Raw genomic sequence first — 26,110 nt, 5'->3', positions numbered from 1 at the left:
AGGTAATGTGGTGTTGTAAAGAGGAATGATATGGTAGGTAGGAGAGCGAGGTAGGGGTGAAGGAAGGCTTTGACTGGATGAGTTGAAAAGAAAGGAGACTGGGTAAATGGGTCAGCTGCCTATTCTGTCTGATTAGAGGAGAATAAAAAGTCCCTAAGATAGACACTCCCCATGCCCTTGCAGTAGGAATGGTTAAGACACTTCCAAACAAACTGGGAGACCTAGACCAGACTTGTGATAGAGAAGTATTGCAGCTCTTTGCTGAGTGCACTGCCAGTGCAATTCCATTTCCACATCTCTCTTTGAGGTACAGCACAAAACTCAATTATCAGATTTCTCTGATTTTGAGAAGTTAAATGACTCGTGTTGTATGTCACCCATATGTAATTGAAAGCAGGATCTGATTTTGGCTATTTTGAAACTACCATACCGTCAAGGGGCTCTTGGTCCTGGCTGTGCCTTGCATGCAGCCGGAACAGAGTCCAGCAACTGATTTGGGGTGGGAGGGGCAGGAAGAGGGTCTCAGTCCCAGCTGCATTTGAGGCACAGCAGGGACTGGGAACCCCTCAGTCAGCTGAAGGGCTCTTGGTCCTGGCTGTGCATGGTCATTGTGGTTGGAGGCCCCCTCAGAAAATGGGGTCCTAGCCCCACACACCGAGCCCTTGGGGATCATGGCAGCCATGACCCCCAGGCCTGGGGGCAGGGGTGGAGGGAGAGGAGTTTTTTTTGTTTTGTTTTTGCTGTCTGCCTTACAAAAACCAAGGTCTGTTTTTTTTTTTATTAGGGATCATGTTGAATGTGATAAAATGCAGTATTTGTTTCCTTTTTCTTTATTCAGAATCAGTAAGCTTACTGAATGATGTTCTGAGTGAAATAGAGTCTGAAGAAGGAGTGTCAATGAATTCCACAAGCTCCACTGGATCTGTGGCCAGTCCAAGCATTGACCATGTAAGTAAATATGTCTCTGCAGTGTGTTCAGCTTGAACCTATCCAATGTGCTCAAACCGAGAACAAGCTTGTTCTGTGTGTGGTCAGAAACCTTGACTTTGTTCCTGCCCAGTAAATCAGTTTTAAGCTGTGGACTGATAATGAATAAGAAACAACTTGAACATACTCCATTCCGCCTTTTTATTGTTTCTTACTGAAGCTGCTACTGAATATATACAATTACCACCTTTTCATGCTCTGGAACACATAGGCCCTTTAAAAAGTTTGATGTTTAGAATAAGGTTGAAAGACAACATTTTATCAGATATGGTTTCTTACAAAAGGGCTCTTTTTTAAAAATTTTCATGTGGCTGTCTTCTTCCCTCTCAGTTTTGGAGGCAGCGAGACTTTTTTCCCCCCAGTATTAATCACTTCATAAACATTTCTCTTAGGGCTTTTAATTCTGACTGTATGCTGAGCCATCCCCTGTTGCAATATGTAAATATAATTGTCGCAGAGCACTTAGGTGCCCTACTCCTTGTGAAGAGCAGTGAGTGAAGAGGCACAGGTGCTGGTTGCCAGGGTAACCAGTGGAAGTCAGCTGACCGGCAGGGGCAAGGCCTGGCATGTATAAACCCCAAGGCTGAGGCCAGGATGGCAGTCCCCTGCCAGCAGCCATGGGGTAGGAGCTGTGCCTGAGTGAGGAAAAGGAAGGGGCCTGAATGAGTGCACAGTGCAATGCTGGTGAGAGAAGGAGAAGCCCTGGAGTGGCTCGAACATTGTTATCGCCAGATGGCTTAGGTTTATGTTATAGCCAAGGGGCTTGAGTCTTCTGTTTACTGTTTACAAATCGGTGGTTTGGGTGAGGCTATTAGGGGTTGGAGGAGGCCTCATAGGGGCTCCATGGTAGCATGGGGGACCCCGGTGCCAGAAAGGGTGCAGCATTTTGGGGTGCACAGACCCCAGCCCTAGAGCAAAGGGGCCAGGCATGGCTACGGCCACCTGAGCACAGGAAGCCCCAGAGCAAAGGGGGCAGCGTGAGAATAGGGCTAGGTATGGCTACGGCCACCTGAGCCCCAAGGCTGCGGAAAGCCTGAGCCCCGACCAAAGGTGGCAGAGATTGACAAGCGCCAGAGGGAGGGCGCGGTGAGAGGCAAGGGCTGCGGCTAAGACCGAACAACATCTGGTACATCAGCGAGGCTTGGGCCGTGGTAAAGGGGTGGTTGGAGCCACGCATAGCCCATAAGGCTGGGGTGCATCGAGATGCGTTTACAAAGCAGGGGCCAGGCTACAACAGAGCACTGTGTCTAAGAAGATGAAAGGTGGCCTCCCTTTAATATTTATAAGACCAAGACATGGTAGGCGAGAATGAGGGTGCTTTGAGACGAACTTGGCATGGTAGGGGGTGCTAGGGGAGATCACGGCTACCCCTGGGACCCTGCACCGTGACAATAATATACATTTTTTTCTTAGAATACTGCTTAACATAACTTACAACATGTGGCATTATTTTATTGCCATACAGTTATTTGCACTGTTATAAGCGCATTGGCCAAGTGCAGGCAAGTGTTGACATTTGATTCCCCAGGGAAAAGTAGTGGCAGTACAGGGAACGCCCATGCCACGCATGCTTTGGCATGTGGCAAGGTGCTCCAGGTGGGGTAGGGGAGGCTGGGGCCAGCACTGGGCTGACCCCAGATGCCTTACTTGCGGGGCTGAGGGACTCCCAGAGCTGCAGCAGCAGTAACCGGAGCCTGGCCAGTAGCCAGAGGATGGCTCCAGGCAGCCTTGCTCCACATTTGAGTGGTGTGTGTGCACTGCTCTGCTTTTCTTTTCCATGGACTTCTATCCATGGGGTATCTAGGGGTCAAAAAAACCCCACAGAAAAACAAAACAAAACAAAATGGGGAAGCCGCATGCGGGCAGTGTGCCCTTGCAGTGCGGAGAACTTCTAAATATGTGGTATTTGGCACTGCCCATGTGTTTGTGGCGCCACATACTGCATAGCTGCACTCGACTGGCTGCATCCATAGTGTTTGTCTGTCTCTAACAAGCTGTAGTTACACACATACTATTTATTCATTTATAAATAAAATATGGAAAATAAATTCACTACAGTATGAAAAATGTCTTCCTTTTAAAGAGGGAAGAATGCAAGTTGGAGCTGTATAATGATTGTGTCTACAAAAAGTAAGTGAAACACTATGTAACTTTGAATTGTACCATATTTTTTGTTCTACAGACCAAATATGTTGGCTACAAGATGCCTCCTTCAGTATATAAGTATACTCACTTGGAACCTATTTTGTATGCTCTTGGTGTGGGAATGTCAACCAAGGATCCAGATCATCTCAAGTTTCTGTTTGAGGGGAGTGAAGAGTTTTGTTGCTTACCCAGCTTTGGAGTTATCCCAGCGCAGGCTTCTATGTTGGAAGGTGGACTGACGTCTGTTCCAGGACTTGATATTGATTTTACGAAGGTAGGTAGGAGTCATTTTTTTTATTATTTGAATGAACTGCCTGCCAGTGGCTTTAAAGATTGATTGACTGTAATTAAAATGTTTTAACACAGTGGTGCTCAACCCTGGTCCATGGGTTGGATAACAGGGGCCCCTGGTCCCATGTTATCAAGGCTGTGGGGCTCCGCACAGGCCATTCTGGTAGATGGGATGTGCCACAGGGCCCCCTGGCCTTGAGCTTGGCATGCATAACCTGATCCGGCCCATGGACCAGCCCCATACCACTCATTTGGCCCATGGGACAAAAAGGTTGAGCACTGTTTTAATACATGCAGATTAATACATGAAGATTTGCCCATCTCTGTTTTTCTAGAAAAACAAAACGCTATTCTGTTTTTTGGCAAACCTAAGGAAACATCTTCCATTGAAACGAGCTATCTATCTCAGTAGTACTGATTTCCCAAGTACTGTAAGCTGCTGATGAGGGGCACATACGTGGTATGCACACAACAGCTGCACTAAAGCAGGATGTCAAAGATACAGCCCATGTGGAGCCCATATGATGTGGGCTGTATATGGCATGGGGCCAGTCTGGGTTGCATCCTTCATGCAGCACCCACGTTGAACCAGATCTGCATGCTGGTCTGGACTGGGCTCATAGATGGGCTGTCCATGCTGGATACAGCTCATAGGGCTGTTTGGCGCAGGGTCTACAGGGAGTTCACATCCCAGACCTGTCCTGTGCTCTGCATCCTCATGTGGGGTGTATGTTCCATGTGGTGCCTGTGCCAGACTAGCTCCATGTGCTGGGTCCAGGGCCAGTCTGGATCAGACCCATAGATCAGGCCAGTTGTACATTGGCACCACCTCTGGTGGCGGCTTGGGTCTGCACAGGTTCCAATACAGCACACAGGCTGGAGCTGATGCAGGTGCTGCAAGCAACATGCATATCCAGTCCAGGGTATATACTGCATGTGGTGCCCACACCAGAGAAGTCCTGAGAGCTCTATCTGGCACATGAATCTGGATGAGTTTGACACTGTAGCACTAAAGTTTCTGGCAGGGCATTTTCATTGTTGTTTACTATAATTGAGAAGCTGTGCAACACAAGATAAACACAAGCAGTTAACACAGCAACAGTTACACCAGCAACACAAGATGTACACAAGCAGTTAGACAAAATGGCATGGTGCCAGGAAGAAATAGGGCTTCAAACTATGAGGTTATGGTCACCAGTTAAAAATTTTGGAAAAATCCACTGAAAATAGTTTAATGTTGATTTTAACTTTGGGTATCTTCAAGTTTCTTTGCTGCGAATTCTCAGAATGTTCTTACATGGATGTACTTTCTTTTTAATATTTGATGGTTTGTAAAGCTTCTGTAGTTTCCTAAACCTTGCAGTGGATAAATGTGTTGTCACTGGGAGGAATTTAGAGCACCTTGAAACTGAAATGTGTGCAGACTCATTTGTAAAGCTTGTATATGTGGATTTTCTTTATTAATTCTGAAATAACCAACACATGAGAGATTCAGCTTGCATTTTTGTAGTGGGGACACCTGAAAACATGGCTAGAAACTGAAAAAGGAAAAATTTTGCATTCTTCTTAATGCCTTTTCATATATGTATTGATATAGATATGTATATTTCCTTAACTAGGATGTGTGGGGGAGGGAAGGGAGCAGTGTAAAGTAATAATGACTGCCACTGTAACACTATTGACTTTTACACAGCTTCTACATGGTGAGCAATATCTGGAGATGTATAAACCTTTTCCAACCTCAGGTTAGTTCTTTAGCTGTTTTATATTAATTTATGATGATTTTTATAATTTTATGTATTGTTATTTCCTATGAAATTATGGATGCACTGTTGTACACTGATGTATGTTGTAAATAGTACTTCTTTTTTATAAGCACTGAGAGGAACAAGAAATCAGCTGTAGCTTGGACTGTAATAAATATAGTCTAAAATGACAGTATGGATTCTTATCCTGTTACCTGGATTAGCTTTTATAACCCCTATGTCCCTATGGATTTATTGCCTTGTTTTTTCTCTTCAGCCCCCTCTACCTCTCAGCACTGCCCTCTCTCATTCCTTCTGCTCTGCCCCATCTTCCCTGTCTTATGTAGTTAAATCACTCCTTGTATACCATCTGATAAAGTTAGCTGTTGCTCATGAAAGTTTATATGTCTCTGATTCAGTTAATTGACAGTGGTTCTCAACCTTTTTAGACAAAGCACCCTTCAGAAAATGCTAGCTTTTAGTTTTTACTCATTTAAGTTGGTTGTCTGAACCTTGAAGTTCATAACTGTTCTAGGTGTACTTTGCCTTGTAGTAGTCTGTAAAGTCTTAATCCTGCAACTGTTTCCCCTTGTTTTGACCACGGTTCAAGCTGAGGGACTTCTATATGGAGTCTGTTACAGGATTAGAGTCGTAACGTGTATCTTTTTTTTGTTAGTTCTAATGGAGAAAATAGGCAGGCTGTTTTTTTTAAAAAACAAAAATGTCACCAGTGTTGTTTCATAATACATTCTAAATAACTTTTAATGTAAATATTTTGTGGTTCTAATACGTAGCTTATGTAAAATTCCAAAGATGCCTCAATAAGTTTTATAAATAGCTGGTTAAAACAGGGAGAAGAGGGCTGTAAAAGACATGGTGGATTATTATTTCAGCACTTTTGTATATCGCAGTGTATGTGATTTTTTTTTTTTTTCTTTTTTCTTTTCCTTTCTCTTTCAGGAGAGTTAACTTCAGAAATGACTATTGCTGATGTTCTTGACAAAGGCTCAGGAGCTGTCATTCTGTTAGATGGTAACTGCATTTATAATGTTTTAAAGAGATGCAGTAAAAGCTGACAGGCTCAGAATTTAACCTACGCTAACAATAACTCTCAGGCTTTCTCCAGTAAAGGCCGAAACCTTGTTAACATCCTAGTTTCTCTGTTAGGTTGCTGAGAAACAAGTTAATTGGCAGTTGTGTGCTATTATGTGCATGTTGTCATGTGCTTTAGCATAAGTAAAATTATAAAACAGTATTTGTAATTTCAGGTCTTATTTTATTTGGGCAGAGATGGGGCTTCCCATAAATTGAGCAGAACTGGTATTGCAGTGCTTGGTCTTATCTGAAGCTAGTTGAGTTAGGCAGTTTCTCTTAACAGGCGCTGCATACGTGTGTGTATGCATGAACATGAGTATATGCTTGTGTATATCTTCCAAGACCACTGCTGACTTTAACTTTATGGACACGAATTCTTTATTAAAATTATCCTGCTATCCTTTTTTTGTTTTTAAAAAAGGAAACCAGAGTAAGCAAACAATGTCACAGGATCTTTTCATGCTTATGTTGGTGATAAGGTTCTTTGGCTTTGCTGAAGACTGAATTATGCTTCCTTCTGGTTATGATGTTTCATATTTCACAGGAGGATGGGTTGATGGAAGGCTCTCCCGGGCAAGGAATTTCTCATGTGTTGAGGCAACTCTGTGCTTTGTGAACATGTAAATTTGTCCTGAAGCCAAATGCTGGAGTAGGAGTGTCAGCTTTCAGGTTTGTCAGCTTTCAGGTTTCAAGGTATTGAATTTTGTTTCCTCCTTGTAAAATTATGATCTTCCAACTAGGAAATTTTACAACACCTTTCAGCTCTCCTGTGAAATATGAATTTTCATTTCTACCTATGAGAAATTTTACAATCTTTGCACTCTCCTATTCCTGAAGATGGACACGGGCCTGAAAACTTGCAAATAAAGACTTTTTTTTGAAAATATCTAGTTGGTCTAATAAAAGATACCTCTACCTGGAATTCTGATTCCTTTTGCCTGCAGACCAGCATGTGTCCCTGAAACATGAAAGATATCGAAATTAGCCGTTTTGAAATGAAAACTTCATAATTTTACAAGAATGAAGCAAAATTCAGCGCCTTGAAAGCTGATACCCCTGCCACAGCCTTTTGCTTCAAGTCAAATTTACATGTTCACAGAGCTGCCTCAACACAAAAGAAATTCCTTGCCCACGAGAGCTTTACATTAACCCATCCTCATATGACTTTACATTAACCCATCCTCAGAAGGAATGCAACATCCTGCTTGCCATCAGACAATTTTGAGGTAAATAGACTACTCTAACTTTTATCTGAGCCTAATTTGCACAAAATGAACCTTTTCAATTAGGAGTTCTTACAACACCTTTCAGCTCTCCTGTGAAATGTGAGTTTTCATTTTCACCTAGGATAAATTTTAGTCTTTGCATTCTCGTATGCCTGAAGAAGGGTGCATGTGCCTGAAAGCTTGCAAGTAAAGACATTTTTTTGCAAGTATCTAGTTGGTCTAATAACAGATATCACCTCTACCAAGAGTTCTGATTCCAATATTTATTTGGGGCTGTTATGTATGAGTTTGTCAGTGTGTTTTTTACACTTGGGTTTCTTAATGGCTTCTAATATGTCACAGTTTATGGCATAATTCCATTGTTTTTAAATAAACAGCTAATGATGTATGAAATGTTGAAATACTCATTAAGTTTAGCACTTTGTTTGTTGTCAACCATTGTGTAGCACTGGGAATGTCATCAGCATTTTTATAGCTCTTTTTATTTTAATACTTTTATTTAAAGAGCATCTATAATAGCTTAGCTGGAAACAGGGCATTAATCTTCACTACTTAGGAAATGACTTACGATGGTATAATTCAAAAGGGAGCCTTTTGTCTTCTCTCCTATGAAGATGAACGCTGGTATCTGTAAAACTGAGCTATTCAGTCTCCAGTACATCTGAGAGTAGTGCATGTTGGGTGTTTTTTAAGAAAAAGAGTCTAGCCTTTTTGTTGTTGTTGTTGTCTTTTAGTTCATACCTACTGTGGAAAGGATCTATTGTGCTATAACCAGTTCTCGTTGTTTGTTGTTGGAGCTGGAGGTTTTGGGGGAAAGCGAACATCTGAAAAGGCCAAGGTAAACTTCAGCTGTATTATTTTGCATAGAAATTAATGGCATCTTTCTCTTTTGCTTATACTGTTTTTTTTCCTTATATTAGTAAGTTGGTTGGATATGATCAATAGCAAGTGTAATATATTAGGTGACAAGCAAGTGGATTCTGAGGAGCTCTATGTTGACAGTACAGTGCCTATTGACTCCGGGTTTCTATTACCAGTAGATGGCACTGAGTATGTTTGTGTAAATGTAGCTGGTCTGTCTGCTATTCTGGTATAGTTACAGAGAAAAAGATTCTGTAGCTTTATCTCTTCATTTGTTCTGCATGTATATAAAAACTATTTTTAATTAATAGACCAGCATAAACATCTTCGGGTAACTACATTGAATAATGGTGTGCTGTCCAGAGGAACAGCACTGGTACAGACCAGTATAGCTGCTTTAACATGTGCTCTACATGGGCTAATTATCTGTGTTTAAAAAACAAAAATAACCCACAGAAAGAGTATATTAGCCTGAACAGAGTACCACACTACCATACCTATCCTGCTCCCAGGATATGACTTAACTTGGTCATCTTTAACATATGTACTTTTATGTGACACTGTATTCAACTGAAGGTTTTTATCGCTGTTTATTTCCTCTTCTGTTTGACATATTCCAAGTGGCTTTGTATCATGAAGACCTGATTGTCCTCACTGTTGTGTAAAATCTGTGCTTTTTTATTTCCATGTATAGCTCTCTCCAACTTGTAGAGGCTTTTCATCCCTACAGGAAAAGCTTAGCCACCATCTACACTTTAAAAATGGCTCGACCTCACATTAGTAACCTCATTTGCAGAAGTATTCCTTTTGTTGTTGTTCAGGAGCTTGTTTTCACAGATTTATTCCAAAAAGGGATATTATGTGTTATATTTCTTAAGTTCTTTTACTTAAAGATCTAGTTTGACTCTCTTTTTAATTGTAATGGCACAAATCAAGACTTTAATGGCTTTTTAAATCAGCTATACATCTGAGCACACTAAGTATTCAGCGTGGAAGAATGCAAAGCAATAAATGTAATTGGGATTCTGCAACGTATATAGTCTCTTGATATACAGTTATACATTTATTCAGTGTTTTCTGTGCATTTAGTAGAAAATGGTTAGATAGGAAGTTTCAAATAAGCGATAGTATCTTGTTCATTTAAAATGGTTTACAGTGTACTATTGCTAGAAAAAACCCCTAGGTGTAGCTCTTTCTAAATCTTATCTAGCAAGAAAGGGGAGGGATCCTTAGAGAGAGGGAGGGTTTGTGTTAGAAGCACAAAGGGGGAGGGAAAAATACAGCATTATTTTTTTCCAAACAATCTCTGTTATTACCTAGAGCGAAATATTTGCATTAGGGGAGGGAGTTGATAAGTGACATGTCATGTCAGAGTGAGGTTTAGTGTGTGTATATAAGTCCAAATGAATGAAGCAGCTACTCATTTGACATGAAAAACATGGCATTTAAATAGAAAAAAAACTCCAAATACAGTGCCTGAACTTGATGGCTGTGCTGATGATCAGAGCCTTGAGGCTCCACTATAATACAATAATAAGCTTTTGGGCTTTGCCGTCCTGTAGGCAGTGTACTGTGAAAATTAATTTTCGTGGATTATAATATGAAGCTTTTGCCTCCATAGTCCCAAAAAAATTGCTTCTAAGATGGCTGCAAAAAGCAAACTGACCAGCAGAGATTGCTTTTTAACTTGAGCGTGTGTTCCATTGTATACAAGCTTCCTAATATCAAGGTCAAATCTTGAGATACCCCAAAAGTAACCATGAAGTGACAGGGGCGCTGGATCTTAGTATAACGTGCTCATAAACTGAAGTTTGAAGAATTACTCTTGTTATACATGAGGCAGAGCATTTCAGCAGCATCTTTACAAATGGAAAGCTGTAAGCCCTGTTTCAGACAGCCCACCTGTATACTAATAGCAGCATTAGTCAACATTTCTGGCATTAGTCAACATTTCTGGACTTCGTCATCTAAAATAGGGCTTGTGACAAAAACACAAGCTCACCAGAAAGTAAGTTGAACTCATCTAGGCCAAAAGCTATAGTCTAAAATTGTAATGCTCTCTCGTTTAGGAAGTAGACTTCTTTCATTTTACTCTAATATTGACATTAGTAACATTAATTTCATATTTACATGGTGTTAGCTTTATGGTTCTTTGACGTGCTAACTGAATGGATTTATTTGTGGTCTTTGTTTCAGTTTAATGAAACAAATGTTTTCTCTGTGGCTGCTGATGAACAAGTAAAGGCATGATGGGGTCTGATCTTGGATTCCAACAGTCATATCTCCTGCCATATCACATGTGCATGGCAGGAGGCCTGATAGTGGAATTGCTGATTTGGTTCCCAACTGGCCCTACTGCTGGTGCAGGGTGAGCCTGGATGGTGATCCTGAGTGTCCCCTCCACTGGCAAGTAGCAAGCCAGGTGCCTGGTGCATCCCTAGCTGGGAATGCCAGTCAGCTGACCAGCGTTCCCAGCCTTGGGAGAGCACCAGAGCCCTTGAAGGCTCCCTGGAGCTGGTCACAGGTTCAATTTAAGGTGCAGTGTGAACCAGCCACAAAGTTATTACACACATTTTATGTAATGATTTTGGGGCTTATTCCCTGTTTCATTGTACTGTTAATTACATGAATTTGCAGCCAGGTTACTGTTTAAGGTGTGATTAACTGGTTAAGTATGTCTTGACTGTAATGTCTGCCAGATGCTTACAAGATGTTTTAATACAGTGGTTCCCAACCTTTTTTTTTTTTTTTTTGCAATGGCCTGGCAGGAGTGAGACAGGGTGTGTGGAGCTGGCTGCTTCTCTCCCAGGCTCCTCCGCCACTCAGCTTTAACCCCAGAAGCTCAGCTGTGACCCCAGAAGCCGCTCAGCCGGGCGGGTGGACCTGGCTCCAAACGGGGGGCTTGTGTCATGACCCTGCAACCAACCTGCTGTGGCCCGGTGGTTGGGAATCTCTGCTTTAGTATAAAGGGGAATTGAACAAACAAAGAATATATAACTCAAATTGCTTGAATGATTTCTAATTTATTTTAATCCAGTTCTTATGATTTTTGCTCCAAGCAGGATGAAGGATTGGAGATGAGGAGAGCTCCCAAAAAGGAATATTATACTTAGAGTTCTTGATGTGCAGTTGTGTTAAGGGTGGGCTCAGCTATTGGTAGTTTAAGTGTAAGGGGAAGCATTTTTAGTAGTTGTAGAATACTGAAATACTGGCTTATAGGTTCTTTTCTAAACTCTGCTTTTGATTTGTTGTGTCATTTTGCAAGCATGGCGCTCTCTCATGGCTGGGAGCTGCAATTAGCTGATTCCAGTCCCCAGCCAGGAGAGTTCAGAAGAAGCTTTGGCTCTGATGTGCTTCACCAACTGGGAGCACCTGTCAGCTTATTGGGGTTCCCAGCCAGGGAGTGCACGGACCCAAACTTGCTACTTGCCAGCGTAGAGGCACCCTAGCAGTATGGCGCAATGGGTCTGATGCTTGTCCCCACAATCATGCCTCCTGCCATAAGCATCTGGCGTGGTAGGGAGTGCAATTGTTGAGATTGTGCTTCAGATCCCATCGCACTTTTTAATTTAACACCTGTCAGCAGCCTTAAGAACATAACATGTTCTGTGTGCTTGCAATTATCAGTTCGCCTTTTGAAACAGCTCCAAATGTGTGTCCATACTCTCTTAGTCAGCCTCAAGGCTGGTTCTAGTGCATCTTTATTTGAATAAAGTCAGATTCATTCTGTCCTCTTCTCCTCTTATTGGTTCTTTAAATAAACTATTTAAGTAGCTGAAATTTTAACTGGTTGTGGTATTTTGTCATTTGAGATGAACCTCTGACAGCCTGTTGTGTAGAGTTTACAATTTTCATAAAAGCTGCAGATTATATGAAGAGGACCTTTTTTCAAGAGAGAGAGTTAAAAATACAGCCTGTAATTGGAAGGACAAAGCATGTTTCCAAGCTTCTGGACTTCTTTATTAACATAAGGTTCAGAGCAATTCATATAATGAACAGTGTTTATATTTTGTTAAGCTTTTGCTTTTAAGGTAGCATTTCAATAACTTTTGGTGCGTAAATGAAAACAAAAATACTAACCTTGGTTTATATATTCTGCAAAGCCATGACAGGTAATTTTTTAGCATGTTACCAGTTCTTCTTTCTTGGGCACTTTTTGGCAATTTCAAGGGAACTTCTTTAATTAGTATGTTGCAGTTATTACCCAAATCTAATGCTTCTGGATCAATAATCTGTTTTTATTTGATTAGTTGCCTTCAAATTGTTTTTGGAGCAGAAGTATTTGCATACAATTCTTTATATTGCATTATTCTTACTGCTTTTGAAAATCTTAGAGTCCTGGTATTTGTTTGGGCTGTTTTCACTTCGGGCTGTTTCTCGTTTTGTTTTCATTTTGTTTTAAAGGCAGTATAATTGGACTGTGACAGTACGGCAAAAATTTATTTGTATTGTATATAGAAAATAAACCTAGAAATAGACTGTTGCTTTACAGTCGTGTGGCTCTCTCTCCTTTTATTTTTTATAAAAAACCCAGATGAAAAACACCCTTAAAATTTCCTGGAAGTAGTTACCATGATTCCTTTTTTCCTTCCAGGTAACTGTGAACCCACCTAACCGACCACCTGATGCTGTTTTTTCTGATGTCACAACAGTTGATCAGGTAAAGTTTTCCTTTTTAAAGAAGGGAAAGATTCCTTATAAGTTTTCACTTGGAGAAAGTCCTGCCATGGTTCCTCTTCAGTTTTAATGAATTCTGTATTTGAACTAAAGTAAATAATGTAAGTAGGTATCATAAGCACATATTATATTTTTGTCCAATATGTCTTGTGCTTTTGTAAGGGCACTACAGTACTAACATGCATTTATTTTGTTGTCAAACTACTGTCAGGGTAGCTAAAATAATTAGCATGTCATACAAGATTTACCAAAAATAATAATCAGCAGAATCAGAATTCTAAAAAATTGTACAAAGGCATGATGAGATGCAGTGATAATGCTCGACAAAATATAGATGAGTAACAGCCTGCAGTATTATTTCTGTATTTTGCAAGTACACCCATCATAATCTCAGGTTGGCTCTACAAAAATATAAAAGTAAAACATGGAACCTAACACATTGACAAAAATCTGCTCAGTCACACTTCCCTTTAACAAGACGCCAAATCCCAATACTTCACATGCATCCATTTCTGATAGCAATATACTTAGTAAATACACAGGTCTTGCATAGACCCCAGAAGTGAACAAATTCTGACTGTTAAGCAGATTCTAGCACTACCAGCACTCCCATTTTATGTCTCATAACGAAGAGGGTTAAAAGTTCCAAAAATGATAAGGAATTCTGACTCCTAGATGTTTCCTGGCTTTCAGAGGAATTATAGACTCAGATAAACTAAATGCTCAAAGGGAACTTAAGCTCAGCATTGCTGTAGCTAACACCCAAGTTCTGTGCCAGCTTCTGAAATTCATAGACCATTTTGGTGTTCCAGCTCTTAAAAATGTAAGCACATCAAGATTCTCATGCTGGGTCAGTTCAAGCATCCATCTAGCCCAACATCTTGTCTCTGGCAGTGGCAAGTAATGGAGTTTGAGAGTTCGGACAAGTGTAAAGTAATCCATTTCCCTTGTCCTCAGGTTTGCATCCCTGACTGTTGTGACTAGTTTCCCCTGATAACCTGTCTGGTATGAATTTGTCTAGTCAGTCTTTTTAAACCTAATTACATTTTCTAGAGAATCTTGTGACAGTGATTTCCAAGAGTTAATTATAGACTGTTTAGAAACAAAACTTTAAGTTTTTGTTCTAAACTAGCTGCCTAGTCATTTCATGGGATATTGTCTAGTTCTTTGTGTAATGAGATGCAATGAATAACCATCCTCTGATCATCATTGTATAGACTTCTGCAATTTGTCTGTCTGTCTCCCAAACTTAAAACTCCCAGACTTTTTGGTATCTCCATGTATGGAAGCTGTTTCATACACCTAATCACCTTTGCTGCCCTTTCTTATACTTGTTATGGTTTTGCTGTATCCTTTTTGACACTTGCACCTTTTAAAAATTTGTCCTCTGTGTGACCTGCCCATAGTCACAAAAATAGTCAGTGTGCAGCAGGGGGATTTTTTTTTGGATTTAATATATGTTGTATATAAAATATAAACCTACAAATAGATAGTCTGACATCCCTGTCACAGAACTGTTCTTTCCCCTTCACCTGCTACAGATTTCCTGTACCCTTGATACACTCAGAAACAGCACAAAGACTTTACGTGAACATCTATTCAAGATCTTGGTGTCTTACATAAAATCCAGTTTCCTGTTTAAGGTCTCCTTTAGAAAGCACTGATCTCCCCATATAATATCTTGCTTGTTAATGAGCCAAAATAAGCTGTCAAGTAGAGTGGGCAATTTAAATAAGATGTTAGCTAAGAAATTAGTCAAAAGTCAAAGTCCTTTTCCCCCTCATCCCCTGCACTTCTAAAGGAAACAGTAATGGGAACAGGAAGACTAACTGCTAAAAAGCAGAGGATATTTATGATCAAAGTTAGTCTACTGTGTACTTCTCATACAATTTCAAAAGCTTGTTTATTGTGTTTCCCATAGCCAAGTAGAGTTAAAGCGGAGGGGTGGGGGGAAGAAAAGAAAACAATCTTTTACAACCTTTTGCACTGCTGCCAAATGCCTTTTGTGTACCTATTGATACAGGTATACAGGGACTTATGTGGAGGTTGATTTTCCCCTCTGGAAAAATAATGCTTTCTGAGAACAAACTTTAGAACTATATTGGGGTTGAATTATATTTTGGATGCCTTACTAATATTAAATATTTAAAAAAAAATTGGAAAAGACTCTTCCCACAGGATCAGAAGATGCTGGGGACTTAGGTTGCTTGTGTGAGAGAGAGAGAGAGGTGCGTTTGTCTAGCACTTTCAGGAGAAGAGCAGAAAATTGTTAGTTTAACTAATGAGGAGGTATCTCCATAAATCATGCCAGAAGTACTTCCCATAGTACCTGCCTTAATATGTTTCATTTTGCTGCTTGCCTGCCTTAGTCTCTGGTCTGATTTGCCAGAGGTTTTAAATGTGCTGCGGTTTTTCCCTAGTGATCAGTGGCAAACAGCGTGGCCAGTGGGGCCCCTCCACCAATTGGGAGTGGTGGGGGCAAGTGGTGAAATGAAAAACATTAAAGGAACTGCTGCAGGGGGTCACTTCCAGTGCAATTTATGGAGATCCCGACTAATGAGCTCTTCAGTTTTGGCCAATCATCGCACCCTTGTAACCATCAGACCTTGCCCTTTTATCCCTTCAGGAGTGGAATTTTACAGTTTCCCTGCCTGTTCCCTATCTAGACCTGGCCCTGATTTATAGTACCCTGTATATTCACCATTGTGAATGATCTAATTGTAGTGTTTTGGATTAGGGTTCAGTGGTGCATACAGTAGCCAGACAACTTACCTGAACCAAAGTGGTGTTTCTTTTTTAACAGTGTAGCAAAGCAGAAGAAAAAATAAGAGGAATATAAGAGGAAAAAATATTTTAAAACAATTAATTGAATGCATGAATCTTCCTCATCTTGTGGTGGCTGCTGTAAGAAGGCCTTGCTACTGCTGATACTTATCACTTTGACCAGCTCCCCAAGAACCTCCTTCCCCTCTGAGAAAGTCACAATTTATCAGGCCAGAAGTCCTTTGTCATCTTCTTAACTGCTAGGTATTTTGGCCCTACTGTTTTTGTTTTTTTTTTTTTAAAAAAAAAAAAAAAAAAAAAAAGTTTGGTGGGTTCAACCCAAGGTTGAGTCAACCTACTCAAGGCCAATGGCTTTCCCATCATGTTGTAACAAAACTCAGATATCTTATCTAGAATCATTATTTCACTTCCTTTGTTCCAGTAACCAGGAGAGCATACAATATTAAGAGGAATCGCCTCCCACCCCCCACAGTGGCCCATTTGAAGTTTTACTGAACTCAGCAGACTGAATAACTTCAGTGGGAATTGGCCTAGATCCCAAATTAGTAACTGTACTGTGCATGGAGCATAAATAAGCTTTCAGCAGTTTACTATGTAGAACATATTCTGTTTGTTCTGTAGGATAATATAAATAACATTGTTGAGAGCTGAGTTTGGGGGGTGGGGGAAAGATTGTAGCTGCTTAATTACATGCAGATATGAAAAATTTTGCTTCAATTTCTAGATTTAGTTAAAAAAATTAAAAAAAAGACTTGGATCAGAATGCTGACAGACAGACTATTAACACTCAAATTGTCTTACTATATTTCTTTATGAACAGAGCCCTGCAGTACTCTGCAAAGGGATGCAAAAGAGAAAGAGTGGCCTGGGTATCTTTCCCAAAGAAGTTAATTGAAACATTTTCTTGTCCATTCTTGGCAGGATCCATTGGCAGGGCTTTTAAAAACTAATGGTCAATGGCATCAGGTTGTTGTCAGGCTGTGCATCTGTGGTAACTGATTTAACATGTTAAAATTACAGTTATTACATGGCTTGATGGAATTGGAAGACAATACAGGGCTTTCCACATGGTAGCCATGTAGGTACATAGTGGATGTACTTTAACACATTTATATCATGCAGCCTGTATGAGCCTGGGATTACCATGCTATGGTAAGAAGGGAGACAGGCCCCTGCACATGATGAGCACGATGGTACAGAGTTGTAAAGTGTTAAGGCATTGTTATGATGATTTCTTAGCATGTGGATTACAATTGCTGGGGTGGGGAGTATTCAGTATCATGAGCAGTCTTTGCAAGAGTCTGTAATATAAGGAGGGATGGCGAGTTCACTCTTGTTTTTTGGCAGGTGGTCCCAGCCAGTTCTACATATTGGCCATTGCCAATAATATGCTTGATGTAGATGTCCCGTGACCATCTGATGTTGTCAGTTAACATGAGGTGCCTCATCATCTTTGAGTGGCGCTGGGATACTCTGCAGGCTCTTGGGATGTGCTCACTGCTTATATCCCAAGTTACTAGTGCCCCACTGGTCAGTGCCTGTACTGTTCTGTTTGTACCTCTCCCCTTAAGGATATCAGTCAGTGCTTGGACGGTTTTTGCTCCCAGTTTTTGAAGAGGATGATCACACTGATAATCAAGATCTTTTTATTGAACTCATCCAGTACAACAGTGATTGGATATAGCTAACTATCACAGGCTGAGAGAGTGTGGTTTACAGCTATTGTCCCAGCTGATGCTGGGGCCTTCAGCATCTATCTAGTCCTGTATGGCCTGGTGGCAGAGTTGTAGTGCTTTCACTTGGGCCTTACAGCCACACAGGATGTAGGGCAGAGTCTTGCTTTTAATAGCCATATCTCTGGCATCTCTTGTCTTGGTGATTAGGAGATGGCACCATTGAGCAGGAAGTAGTCAAAATGGGTATGGTGGATGAAATGCCAGTATGTGAAATGAGTGAAGATCTCATGAGGCATTAAGTGGTTGCTGGTGCCCCCCTCAGACTTTGACCTGATCAGATTTTGCCTTCAGGTCACTGATATCCTTTGTCCATATGGAGTCCTTCAGGATTGTGTGGTAACTGTCCTACATCTATATCTGTTCCAAAGAAGATCAGAATTAAATAGGCAAGAAAAAGACTTTGCAGTCTACCTAACGCCTTAGTTGCATTGTCATGGCCTTCTAAATGGCCTCCAGACTTACGTCACAAATTGTGTAAATGTTCCTTGTTTTCTTTCTAAATTGCGCAGAAATGCACACTACTATGAAGAGCTAATGGCTTTTTTATTAGTATTTGTTTTGTCTGTTTTATTACCTTAATGCATATGAATGCACACGTGGTAATACTTTTCCAGCCTGCTCTCAATCTGCAATTTGAGCATTACTTTATTACATTTATTCCCATAAATCTTTGAGTAAAATGGAGTTTTTGACAGATCAAAAAAGTCCAGCAAGTGTTTGACTATTAGCAGTTTAACAAGAGATGAATCCTTCAATTTCAACCCCAGAGGGGACATTTAATGTAGTCAGAGAGTCTGAGTATCATCTACTTACTCTTGTCCTGCCAATTGTCAAATTGATATCTTAAATTAATTAATGAAAACAGATTCCACTAAATGATTAACCAGGCAGATAAGATATGCAATCTGTGATCCACATCTCATTAGATTTCTCTCCTTTTCACCCTTTTTCCTAAACACATTTGCTCGCTTCTTGAAAACCTCTCTCACTGGGGAGCAATATAAAATAAGCAGTAGTGAATGGCAAATTATGCAGAAAAAAGGAAATGGCTAGGTGATATTGCCCAAGGGTTTCTGGGTAAAATATAAGCGGATTTTTTTTTTTTTTGTGGTACTGTGTTTTGGCATCTGGCTGCTTCAGATATGAACTAATTTCTTTCTTCTGTTTGGAAAAGGGGATGGAGGTGAAATAAGCTTTTAATTAACTTTGGTAGTAGAAATAATATTCTGAATTTACAGTGATGGGAGTAAGGATGGTAAATAATAAATATGAGAAGAGATTTTTTCAGGAACACCTCTTCAGCCGTTGTAAAGAAATGAGTTTTATTGCCTTATGTTCCTCTCCCACTTGTTCCCCTTTCCTTTTCAGCTGCTGACATTGCTTACTTAAATGAGGCACCTAAACCAACTGCAAGGAGAAGATGAAGTACTGTTGATTACTATAATGCTATATAACTGCATGTATTTCTTCAGTAAAATACCTGACTTTGGAAATAACAGGTTACCCTATCTACAAGAGCATTTGCATGCCCTTAGAGCAATGTCCAGCCCATGGGCTGGGCAGACTCCATTTCTCAGCAGCCCTTGCCTGCGTCACTGTGGGCTGTTTTCGTGGAGACCCCAGTAGTGGCAGTGCTGTGACAGCGTGGGGTCAGAGTTTCCATGGGGACTGGCCCCAGCAGCACTAGCAAAGCGTGCAGCTGGCGGTGACAGTGTAGTCCGAAGCCATGGCAGAGTGACAATCTGCTGCCCACACACCTCAGGCAGAGGATCATGGCTCTTCCTCAGTTCCAGATTACACTGTCACCCCTGCAGGATCCCAGCCCTGGCACCAGAGCAGTTCCCCTCCATTGCGTGTCCTGCCAGCACTTCTGGGGTGGTGTCCATGGAAATCCCAGCCCTAAGTTGTCATGGCCCTGCTGCTACCGGGGTCTCCATAGAAACTGGCCTCAGTGATCTAGGCAGGGACTCCTGGGAAATGGAGTCTGGCTGCCTGATCCACCCCTGCTTTGGAGTAAAGAACTCCGTAATTCTGTATGGTGAGTTAACTGTGAATATTGTGTGTTCTTTCTATCAAGGGAATGTACTGATGTTTATGAGGCCACTGTATTTGAGCTATTTTAGCTAGAAAATGCAAAATCTACTATTGCTCTTCTATCCTGGCAAGATTGTACATCATTCTGTCAATTGGGAACTAGAAGGAAAGGCCTTGTAGTTAAAGCATAGAACCAAGAGTCAGCCAAGCTGCTGAGTCACTATAACCAAGAGATCTGTGGGGTTCTGTGGATAGCTTTCATTGGCCTATCATGACTAACACTGGACTGCAGTTTAAGATGTCTTTAATGTGTTTAAGGAGCAACTTAGGAAGCCTCTACATACTTTATTTCTAGTCCAAGACAAATGCCCTCTGGGAGATGTCAACATCACTCTCCTTAATTTTATGAAGTCTTTTTGAACTACTGTATAAATGCTCAATATATATAGCACCTTCCAATTAGTGTGGTATTTCTAGCAGCCTGGTATGTCTGGATAGAGCAGGGGTCAGCAACCCCCAGCATGTGGGGCAGGCACAGCACACAAGGCCATTTTGCTCGGCACGCCACTGCCAGCTTGGGCTCTAGTCAGCTGCTGCCAGCCACAAAGCCTGAGCTGCTCCCAGCAGGCGGCTGGGTGACTGCAAGCCCTGCTGCAAGTAGCCTGAGGTCCGTGGTTGACAGCAGCTACCTTGAGCCTGGGCTGGCTGCAGCCAGGAGCCTGCAAACATGGGCTCTGGCATTAGCTCTATACCGGCGGGTGCATGTATGCCTTGGAGCAGATGGTGGGGGAGGGGCCTGAGGCAGTGCAACCCTGACCCCTCCCCTGCTGCCGGCACAGTGCTGATGACGGGGCTCCAGAGCCCAGCACAGCTTTTTGAAGCCAGCCTGGGCTGTGGGCAGCTGCAGCAGGCAGCAGGAAGGCTTCAAACAGCTGCGCCAGGCTCCACAGCCCCGGCATCAGCTCCATGCTGGTGGCAACTACATGTGCACCTAAGAGCAGACAGCGGGAGGTCTGTGCTGCCTCAAGTCCTATCCCCATCTCTGTTTGTTCTGAGACACGCGTACACCTGCTGGTATGGAGCTGATGCCAGAGCCTGGAGGAGCTGTTTGCAGTCTCCTGGCTGCCACTGGCCCAGGCTCTGGTAGCTGCTGCCAAACACAGAGCCCAGTCTGCTTGCAGCAGGGCTTGCAACTGAGCCCGCCTAACTCCCACCTGCTCCGAGCTCAGCCCTGGCCTCAGCCCCCCCACCAGGATGAGGCTGATACTGCCTCTTGCTAGGAGTGCTGCACCTTTTGTGGGCTGAGCTGCGCAGGATGGGTGGGTGGTTGGGCTGATGGGCAGGCTCCAGGCCTTGGCCAGCTGCGCTGCAGCCTGGGGGCTAGCTCCCGGAGAAGCACAGGGGCTGTGGCAGGACTAGGGCATTGTTGGGCAGGACTTTTTCCAGTGGCCCAGGAGCCCGGCTCCATGTGCCCATACAGCTGGTTCTGTCTGTTTGTCTGCCTCTGTCTGGTTCGGTGTGGCTCTGTGCGCACACGTGTCTGTTCTAGGTATGTTCTGGTTCTCTGTGTTTGTGCATGTGGTTCTGTGTGTGTGTGTGTGTGTGTGTACGCACGTGCGTCTGGTTCTCTCTCTCTCTCTCTCTCTTTCATTGCAGCATGCTCAACAAAAAAGGAATACACAACAACAAAGGCAACATTTACGATTATTAAATATACTAATATACAGTGCATCCTGCCATGTACCCCCCCAACCCTCATTTTGTTTTTCTGGCATGCCAGCACTCCAGCATCTTCTAAGGTGGACACTGTGGATTTTTTGGCGCTCCAGCCAAAAAACATTGCCTACCCCTGGTATAGAGTAAGGGCGACCTCTGTGTCCTTTCTGGCTGAACTGTCATACATAACGTTGGGGCAAGTTGTTGCTGAAACTGGAACATTTTTATTGATAAGGTGATGTCAGAATTCCACTTACACCAATAGACAACTTTGCCAGTGGATGGCTTCATAATTTTTGTCAGCTGTTGGCATATATTTATCTGTAACACAAATATTTATTAATCCTATCAGAGTAATGTCATTTAATGAAGATTAGAGTTCCAGTCTTTTGTGAGCCAAAGTCTGGGCAGATGTGAAGTTGATTATAGTTCTCACCAGGGCATTGCATGTAGACATCACCTGATCGTTTATTGTTCTATTCCTTTTGCTAGTTAAGGGGCACGTCTACATGAGATGCTTTACCACACAGTTGAGTAACTGTGTGGTAAAACATCACTGTTTACACGTGCAGATGTTTACTGCCTAGTAAATTAGCCAACTGCATGGTTAATTTGCTACTTGCAGATGCAAATAGCAAATTAACCATGCCATAATTACTGTGCAGTAGCCCATGTGTAGACATGGACCAGAAGCAAATTTGCTTCTGGGCAGCAGGGGGCAGGAGAACAACCCCTCCCCTGGGAACTGCTTGCTGTATGGAGCCTGGCTGGGACAGTGTCCCCTTGCCCTGGCAGCAGGCAGCTCCTGGCCCTGGTTCTGTGATCAGAGTTGTAGCTGGGAGATTGCCCCCAGGAGCTGTCTGATGCTGGGGTGAGCTCCTGGCTGGGACAGTGTCCCCCTGCCCCAGGAGCAGGCAGCTCCTGGCCCTGCCTCTGCAATTGGAGAAGGGTCTGAGAGATTGCTCCATGCCATCGGGAGCTGCCTGCCCCACATTGCCAGGGTGGGGTCCAATGGTGGGGCCTGGCCAGGACAATGTTCCCATGTCCCAGCAGGCAGCTCCCACCCCTGGTTCTATTATCATCCTACCCTGGCAACAGGCAGCTCTCAGTGGGCATGAAGGAATCTTCTAGCTGCTGCTCCAGTTGTGGAGCTGGGGCCAGGAGCTGCCAGGACAGGGAGACCTTGTTTCTCACCCCACCCCACTATCTGCCCCAACAGCAGGCATCTCCCAGGAGCAGGACGCAATGTCCCAGCCGCAGCTCTGATCACGGAGCTGAGACCTTGCCCAGCCCAGAACTGGCTGGGACCTGCCCCAGAACAGGACAGTTCCTAGATAGCTCTGGGCTGTGCCTGAAGTCTGTACGTGCAGCCCAGAGCTGGCTGCAACTGGCAGAGCTCTCCTGGCCCCATGCTCCCTGCCAGCTCCCAGACTAGCACTAGGGGGAGCCTGGAGTTCCCCATCGATCCTGCAGGGCAGAACAAGCCAGGAGCAGCCCTGTACTAGGCTGCTCCCATTGGAAGCAAATCTCCTCCCAAGAAGGAGGATTTGTAGACGCACTTCCCTGTAGGCTTTACTGCGCCTACTTCAAATTAATAGTATGTGTGAACGCATCCAGTGTTAACTAATTAATTAGTTTTTTCAATTGTTTGCAGCGTTTAACTCAAACCGGGGACATAATGCTATGTATGGTTTGAAATGCATGTACAGTATTTGTCGTGTTACAGAAGAGTGAATTCTGAAATGAAACGCTCTTAAAATGTTGCTACAGAAAGAAAATGAATGCATTTTAAGTATTTAAAGTCTGATATATTACTGGGCTAAAATGGTGTAATAGATTAACAGGGATCTGGGCTTTCCATTCGTCATGGTAAAACCTGGATTTATTCATTTTTAAAGAGAAAAACCCAGATATTCTCATTTAGAGGAGAAAAACCTGGAAAATGGTAGGTTTCCCTTGCAGGCTGGCAAAGTTCAAGCCTGCAAGGGGATGTGGGGAGCAGAAGGGCAGTCAGGCAGGGAACGCCATGTGCATGCATGCATGCATATTCATGTGGCCACCAGACAGGTTGGAGAGCAGCTCCCAGAAATAAGTCTGGTGGCAGGAGGTGGGGGGGAGGCGGAAATTGAGGTCCCCCATAGGGAGGGAGTTGGGCAGGGCTGGGGCTGTTGCCCTGCTGGGCCAGTGTGTGGGTCTTGGGGCCCAGGTCCAGAATGCACAGCCGTAGGGTGAGATGTGGTTGTGGCATGGGCCCGGTTGTCCAGGGGGTTATGGGGTAGGGGGAGAAGGCTGGCTTCCTGCCACTCTGCATACTCCTGGGGGGAGAATGCGGTGCATGTACCCCACAGATTTGTGCTCAGGGTGGGAGTAGGCTGCCCACTGTGGATCCTGCTGCCCTCCACAGCCCAGCGGGCAGATCCCAGTGTGCTGGGGCAGGGCAGGGCTGGGCAGGGTAGGGAAACTCAGTGCTGCGGCCACAAGCTACCACGATGCTACCATGGTGAGGGGTGGCATTGCAAAGTTAAGTACCTTGCTGCTGCTGGTTGGGCAGGGGGCACCTCACCATGGAGGCAAGGAGCTCCCAGCAGCAGCATTGAGCTTCCTCTCACCTGGCTCCACTCCCTTGCTGCACAGGGTCCCACCTGCTGAGCTGTGGAGGTCCCAGAGGGAGGGCAACAGGGCAGGGAACCCCAAGCCTACAGTGGGTAGCCTGCATCTGTCCCCCCATCCCATGGGCTCTGCTCCAGCTGTGCCACCTGTGGGGGAGGGAGAGCTTGGCTCCATGATCCACTGCACCGCAGCAGCTGCCACCTCCCCTGAACCAGGGATGTGGGTGGGGAGCATAAGGGGCGCTGGCAGGGCCCAAGGGGCTCTGGGTGGGGAGTGAGGGACAACAGTGTGGGCAGGGAACAGGCATATCAGGGCTGCTCTGCACCACAAAACAGGGAGGGACAGCTGCAGCTCGACCTGCATCCTGGTGAACAATGGGGGCAGGGGGAGCTCTGATTTCCCCCCCCCCCATGATAAAAACCCCAAAATGAAATGCCAGATTTATAGGTATTTAGAATTTATTTTATTATAGTGATTAAAGCACTGGTAGACTTTCAAATTGCTTTAAAATGTAAATATATCAATAAAACATGGATCTGGGGGGTTTTAATCAAAGAACTTGCTTTTTTTTTTAGCAGAGACCTTTTACATTTTTTTGAACGGAGAAGACCCAGATCCCTACTGATCAGTTCCCTTCTCCTCCTTCCTTTATCCTCTACTGGTGCTGTCTCAAAATGACGATCTGTCCTGAATTTGCTGCAGTGATATTTGTAGTCAAGGTGAACTAGGTTCTCAGAGTGAACTCTGCAACACCAGATCAGAGGTTGTGAGATTTAGCTGCTGAGAGGCAAATATCTTGTTTCAGTACCTGAGTTTACCTCAGATATGGAGGAATGGATGAGACTTACCACACTGATGTAACTGCAGTGTTCCCCTGCAGATATGCCTCCCCATTTTGTGCAGAGAATGGGGGGGGGTGCGCGCGCATGCATACATTCACATATAAGGTTGACTGCGCCCCTCTTCTTCTTGTCCCTTTTGAATTTTCACTATGGGGCTTCAAAGGCATACCAGGAAACTGTTCTTTAATACATAGTGCTATCACCTGAAGACCTATGAAGCATCCCTGCAGGAATTAATACCGTATAAAGCAGCATTAATTCCCTTTGAGTAGCCACAGGAATAATCAGCCAGAAGTAGCAGGGCTGTGTGAAGATGGGGGCTATTGGCTACCATGGATTTAAGGGGTGGAATTCCACGTAGTTTGCTTTTTCCCTCATCTGAATAACTTTATTGGTGAAAGGAGAAATAGCTGAAAGCTGCTCTGCAAAGTTGAAATAAATTGTGTGTGTGTATGTGGGGGAGAGGGGGACGGCTCTATAATTACAGTGTATTTTGATGGTGACCTCCTAATGGTGTTTATTTTCTTTGATTAATGTTTATTTTACTTCGATACCTTTACTTGAGTCAAAAGCATGCGAAGATCAGAAGGGACATTGTAAAAGGGTCACATGCAAATTGGGCAGTGTGTTTCAATAGTGCTGGAGTATAGTCCTATTAATGAAAGTAATCTGAAAGAGTAGTGTGCATGCAAGGGAAAAATAGTTAAGGGACAAATGTCAACTATACCCCCACACTATACGAATGTGATGCAACATTGGCTGAAAACATGTAAATTTATACCAGCTCCAGAGGACAGTGCAAGAGAGCTTCTTGGAAGTCTCAGGTGACTCTTGTCTTTGTAGCATGAATAATTTGTTCCCTGACTGCGAGAATGAAATGCTGCTGTTTGTTCACAAATTCTGAGACAATGCCAAGAAAATGTATTTGGAGACAAAAGACAGTACAGGCAGAGCACAGGGATATGAGGCCATTGCAGGAACATGATAATATTTTCTTAATTTGTCTAGAGATTTTAGTATTCAGAGACTGTTTTACTCTTAATACTCCTGAAATTGTGTAGTGATTGAGCACCTAATAATACCAAATTACTTAGAAAAAGTTTGTTTTACGATGCCACTTTCAAGTTGTGTGATTTTTTTTTTTTTCACTTTCAGGATTTTTTTTCACTTTCAGGCTGAGCAGAGAGGAAAAATATTTTTCTGAGCTTGGTGGTATATAGTTAATTGTGGATTTGGACTACAGTGAGATTGGTTCTGCATAGTAAAATAGTTAAGGGTGGGTGGATGTATTATGCTACTGGCGGTTTAATAAAACAGAATGCTATTTGTAACAAACTGACAACTTTCCTCCTTTTCTCTTC

At 43.1% G+C, this 26,110-nt stretch overlaps 1 protein-coding gene across 1 annotated transcript in view; it reads left to right on the top strand.

The window, feature by feature from the left end:
• Positions 1 to 26,110, top strand: part of HSD17B4 (hydroxysteroid 17-beta dehydrogenase 4) — a 108,061-nt gene that overhangs the window by 36,843 nt on the left and 45,108 nt on the right. Inside the window, exons 12-17 of the mRNA XM_019554992.1 lie at positions 839 to 948; positions 3,170 to 3,406; positions 5,117 to 5,168; positions 6,129 to 6,200; positions 8,224 to 8,327; positions 12,945 to 13,010. Coding sequence (XP_019410537.1) covers positions 839 to 948; positions 3,170 to 3,406; positions 5,117 to 5,168; positions 6,129 to 6,200; positions 8,224 to 8,327; positions 12,945 to 13,010 — 641 coding nt within the window. The remainder of the gene's footprint in view (positions 1 to 838; positions 949 to 3,169; positions 3,407 to 5,116; positions 5,169 to 6,128; positions 6,201 to 8,223; positions 8,328 to 12,944; positions 13,011 to 26,110) is intronic.

This window comes from Crocodylus porosus, unplaced genomic scaffold (genome assembly GCF_001723895.1).
Source record: "Crocodylus porosus isolate Cpor-Errol unplaced genomic scaffold, CroPor_comp1, whole genome shotgun sequence".
Taxonomy (NCBI): Eukaryota; Metazoa; Chordata; order Crocodylia; family Crocodylidae; genus Crocodylus; species Crocodylus porosus.
This window is presented reverse-complemented; position numbering and strand designations above follow the sequence as displayed.